This window comes from Sphaeroforma arctica (genome assembly GCF_001186125.1).
Source record: "Sphaeroforma arctica JP610 unplaced genomic scaffold supercont1.124, whole genome shotgun sequence".
In the NCBI taxonomy this organism is placed as follows: Eukaryota; class Ichthyosporea; order Ichthyophonida; genus Sphaeroforma; species Sphaeroforma arctica.
Genome location: NW_014040434.1, coordinates 138417 through 143253, shown reverse-complemented (window position 1 = coordinate 143253; position 4837 = coordinate 138417). Strand labels below are relative to the sequence as shown.

General features: G+C 42.1%; 2 protein-coding genes across 2 annotated transcripts; one reads left to right on the top strand and one right to left on the bottom strand.

The window, feature by feature from the left end:
• Positions 1 to 139: 139 nt before the first annotated feature.
• On the top strand, positions 140 to 941 carry SARC_02705 (hypothetical protein). The gene is made up of 2 exons (XM_014303542.1): positions 140 to 222; positions 517 to 941. Exons 1-2 carry the CDS (start codon positions 145 to 147, stop codon positions 664 to 666), a joined length of 228 nt encoding a protein of 75 aa, XP_014159017.1. The 5' UTR covers positions 140 to 144; the 3' UTR covers positions 667 to 941.
• Positions 942 to 2250: 1309 nt separating this feature from the next.
• On the bottom strand, positions 2251 to 4522 carry SARC_02704 (hypothetical protein; the record flags this gene model as incomplete). Its single annotated transcript, XM_014303541.1, has 3 exons — positions 2251 to 2721; positions 3421 to 3529; positions 4373 to 4522. The coding sequence occupies 3 exons, from the start codon at positions 4520 to 4522 to the stop codon at positions 2543 to 2545; spliced, it is 438 nt and encodes a 145-aa protein (XP_014159016.1). The 3' UTR covers positions 2251 to 2542.
• Positions 4523 to 4837: the final 315 nt, after the last annotated feature.

Here is a 4837-nt window from a genome sequence, read left to right as displayed (position 1 = left end):
GGGTGGGTGGTTGGGCTGGATAATCGTGTGCTTGCCTATACTTAATAAATCAACTGGCCTGTCCTTGAGCGAATCCTTGCTCAGTCTATCATAGTACACCATATGCTTAAGTTTATTTGCTTGCATGTTTTCTTGTCATAGGCCATGTCTCGGATAGCTCATCTAGCTGTACCGACGTCTAAGTTGGCCTTCAAAGAATTCCCGACCCCTGCGCTACTCAAGGTAAGGCCCTGTCGTATGATCTAAGGATGTGGTTTTATAATGTTATGTGGTGTACTCCATGTGCCCAGGGTATCACTTCCAGTTGTAGTACGGCAGCTATGTATATGATCTAGGACGAACTTGCCATTGCATCTTGTTTATGGCATCTTGTTTAGTTTAGTTTGTGCTTTGACGGGTCTGAACACACATCGTGGTCTATCGCAACACATACCCTGTATCATTCTGCTGTGCCTGTGGTTCGGAACACAATTTTGATCACCAAATACTGTACTGAACTTGCATTCCTCGTCTTAGGCCTTGACACCGAAGAGTGCCGATCACACGGGAGACACAAGTACACACCTGCTGGGCAGGGTAAAGACTGCCGCTGTCACCACCATCAGCACAGCACTGACCGTCGACCACACACAGTTGAAGGCTTTACACGCTGTTTTTGTGGCATAGATATCGGGTACAATCCTATTTTATCTGTTCGAAAGGTATATAAATCATTCCTAGCGCTATACAGTATGTTTTTGAAGCTAAAAATTGGCAATCAGGATTGCTTGGAACTGTCTGCAATACGCCCATCGGACAATTTTTGATCCTTCACATTACTCAGATTATGCTAGAGTATTAATTAGTGTGTGCACAACCTACGCATCACTCTAAAGCAAATTTTCATCACATTCCATAGCTGCATCAGGTTCTAACATGAAGAAAATAAATTGAAATAAAACAATTATTTGCTCTACTAGAACAAATAAAAAGTACGTTCAGTCCGCAGACCGCAATATAGACTAAATGTAAATACTATATATGCATTTACATAGCCTTCTATATCAGACAGGCAGCTCTTTTTTTTTAAAGCAATATTAAATTTGACCAAAAACAGATATTTATTTTCTTCAAAAAAAAACACCCCTCGCAAGATTTTTGCTTGTGCCCTGTCGTAAGTCGGATCTGAACGCTCGTCCAGCATCTGATAAACGTCAAACAGTTGATGCATAAATTTAAAATATCGGAAACTTGAGTCTCAAGAAGTATACATCAATATCTCAGTTAGGTGCACTATGAATCGTTTCAGGAATGTCAAGTAAGACTTCCAATTTGTCTCATGAGTTTGTTCTATCACTAAAAACATCAGTCATGCCATTATAGTCGAAAACATTAAACGACAGTAATCGCATGTAGGCTTTAATTGTCCCTCGCGAACATAACAAATTTCTAAAGGCTGCAACATTTAGTGTCGGGTTCATCTTGAGTCGGGTGAAAGGTAGTACAACCAGCCGTCCACTTATCCACGGCTACCGTGATACATTGCCAGACACATACTGTAAGCTCAAGGCGCAAACAGGCCTAGGGAATCACCATCCAATCCAGCTATGCAAACAATATTTGAAAAGGTTTGCGCGGATGAAGCTTGAAACCCTATGAGGATTTTAATATGTGTGATTGGAGTATAACAGAAATGACTCCATACTTTTACATGACTTGAAAGAAAACCACAGAAAAGTCTTGGCTAAGCCAGGGCGCCAGGGAGTTCGAGTCTGGAAAGCTCTTGTGACGGAATAAGCACTTGATTGCGATCTGTTCATGTTGCCACATGCAGTGTGGAGTGGACTGCAGAAAGCTTCAGCCAGCGTGATCAAGTTGTCCAGCCCGAGTCATCTGTATCTCGTTGCCGTCGCTAGAGCTTTACGACCACCATTGCTGAAGGTGCAATGGAGAACACGCCACGTGCTTGGATTCAAGGATAGGCACATATTACTTTTCTCGGACAATCTTCTGTGCAGTTCATAGTGGTACGTTCGAAGTGAGCGTCTCAACGGTCCGCCGATCGTAACATAAGCAAACACCAGCTAAGGCATTAGCGTTTCTTCTGAGGTTGCAAGCTCTTGCTTAGCTTATCATGTACCTTTTGCCACGACTTCCAAGGATAAGAACTTTCCCGCCAATTTTGCAGCGGACATATAGTGTCAGGCTTTCTATTATCAATTCCCTTTACAGAGATTGACAGTCCACTGACACATCAAGGATCTGCATGTACACACATCGTCGACACTCGAGCTTTAAATTTTTGGCAGTATTTGTTCCTGATCAGGATGGATATATTCAGCGTCTCTCGGGTATCGCATCAGTAAAGTCAGCCGCTGAAGAAATAGGCGCTAAAATGCAAAACCCGGACGTCCGCTATGTTACATTAACCATAGTGATTGCAGGTACTCAAGTCATTCCTGAACGCGCATCTGTACATTCTGCGTAGCGCAAACTCCATATCCTGAATTACGTTATGATTCCTCCTGATCTATTAACCACTCGCTTGTACGTAGATCAGATCTCAGGCTGCGATGACCGCAGTGAAGTCCTTATCGGTATGGTCAAAGTGGGTATAGCCAGCGTCTACTAAGCGTTGAATCAGCTGGCACCGCTCCTCAGTGTTGATGCACGACCATTCGATGTTGATCACCGTGGGTCTGTGCTCCTCCAAGTCAGGCCATTGTAGCAAGATGCGCGCATCTGGGTAACGTGTGTATGTAGGTATTGTAGGTATGTATTAGTCTGGTTGACGTGTGTATGTAGGTGTTGTAGGTACGTGATAGTCTGGTTGACGTGTGTATGTAGGTATTGTAGGCATGTGTTAGTGCGTGCGTACAGATGCGTACTTGCGTGCATGCTATGAGAGAGTGTTTCAGATCTCGGTGGCACAAATATGTCATGAAGACAGCCTTAGACGACACGATGGGTTGTTGTCGATAAGGTCATATACACCGATTTAGGGTTTTAAGGTTTAGGGTTTTGTTTTACTAAACCCTAAATATAATCTAAAATACAATTGGGTTACTATGTGACAGGAATAAACAGTAGAACATATCCAATCTACACAGGAAACAAGAGTAGAACTTTTTTGTTGGACTTAAATATATGTGAAAGAGCAATCCACTTTGTTGGTGGTTACGAATGCTGCATAAATGTACACAGGAATATAAAAAGAGTTGACTCTTGCTGCGATGTAAGCGTGTAGACATGCATAGAAATACACGTGTGCCCTGAATTCTAAATCAAACAGTCTGCGTTTCACAAGTATACACGCCAATATGCCAGGATTCGTAATCAGCGGGCGCAAAAAAGAAGGTATCACATGGCATTACATGATATCTTACAATGACCAAAATCTAGCTACCACCTATTTAGTAGTAACTTTAGATTGGCACCTACCATAACACTCTGCGTCTATTTGTAAGATATTGAGGCGTCCAGGTTCGATTCTGAGCTCTTCTAAGAGATGCTGTAGTGTGATCCCATGGACTTTAACTGTGGCCTTATCCTGCGCGAAATTAAAGGGTAAAATGTACGCGAAGTTTGGAATAAAAATCCGTGATAGATACTTGGGTTGAAATATTACACTTTGTGTCGTCAAGTATGTGAATTGCCACCGGCTTTAGAGTCGACGCCAGGCATGCAGCCCCCACTCTTACGTTTTCCCCTGCACCTTGTACAAATGCAATCTCAAGAGGCAAGATAGGCATATGCGTACCAGTCCTGATTAGTACAGGAACGGATGTGGTTCTTGTATAATTTCATCAGCCAAAGAGAACAACATAAGCAGTATTGACATTGTCGCTAGCTTACCGAACAGTATCGTGAGGTGGCTCCGCAGTTTGCATTGCACCAGTGACTACACAACATCAGTTGAACTATCTCTGCACAGCATGCATACCACCAACACCAAGTATATATATATATATATATATATATAGTTCTGACCCCACTTTGAGATATGTTCGGTACCCTTTAGACTTTGCGTTTGCTATGTTTGATTGGCACGTGTTCGCTGAGGGATTCGTCGATACTCTTCATCACCAGGTGTATGGCATATTGATGCTTGATACACAATACCTGAGTAAATTCAAAAGCGCTGCCTGAGCAGTGGTCGAATACTCGGTATCAATTATCCGATGTCGACGAGCACGTGGCCACCATTGTCGGCCACGAATGCGCCGGTCATCCACCAGAACCATCTGAGACTCTCCTGTCAACTCGTATGCGATGTCTTTACTGACATATAACCCTTTGGTTACTGTCTACATGGTGGTTGAAAAACGGCACAACTGTGTGCACAGGGTCTGGAACGTATTGGATCAATGTGCGCCTTGTGGCGAGTACATACCTTATCACTGTACCGCTTGAGATCCCCAGCATTCTCTCCCAGCGAAGAGATGCCTTCTGTCCATGACTCTGATGACTTGCGCTTCGCATCTGTCAGCGTTGTCATGACAACTGGCCCTATATCAAGAAGTATCGCATCAGGTGTTGACATAGTGCATTACTATCATAGGTACATAGGCATACCAAAATACATATATTCATACATGCCATCGGATATTCGTTATGTTTCCGCATGCACATCTCTTGTAACGTGTAGTGTGTATGCTAGGTATGTCTGAGTAGAAATTTATGTATATTTACAGCGCAGGTGTTATGGAGTATATGTAGGGCCGATATCGATGTACAAGGCTACAGATATATATGTATATATATATATATATATATATATATATATATATATATATATATATATATATATATATATATATATATATATATATATATATATATATATACTATATATATA

Excerpts from the sequence above, each read along its gene's own strand:
- SARC_02705 (XM_014303542.1), top strand. The coding sequence starts at position 145 with ATGTCTCGGATAGCTCATCTAGCTGTACCGACGTCTAAGTTGGCCTTC. Across the intron at positions 223-516 it reads CGACCCCTGCGCTACTCAAG|GCCTTGACACCGAAGAGTGC; the intron begins GTAAGGCCCTGT and ends TCCTCGTCTTAG.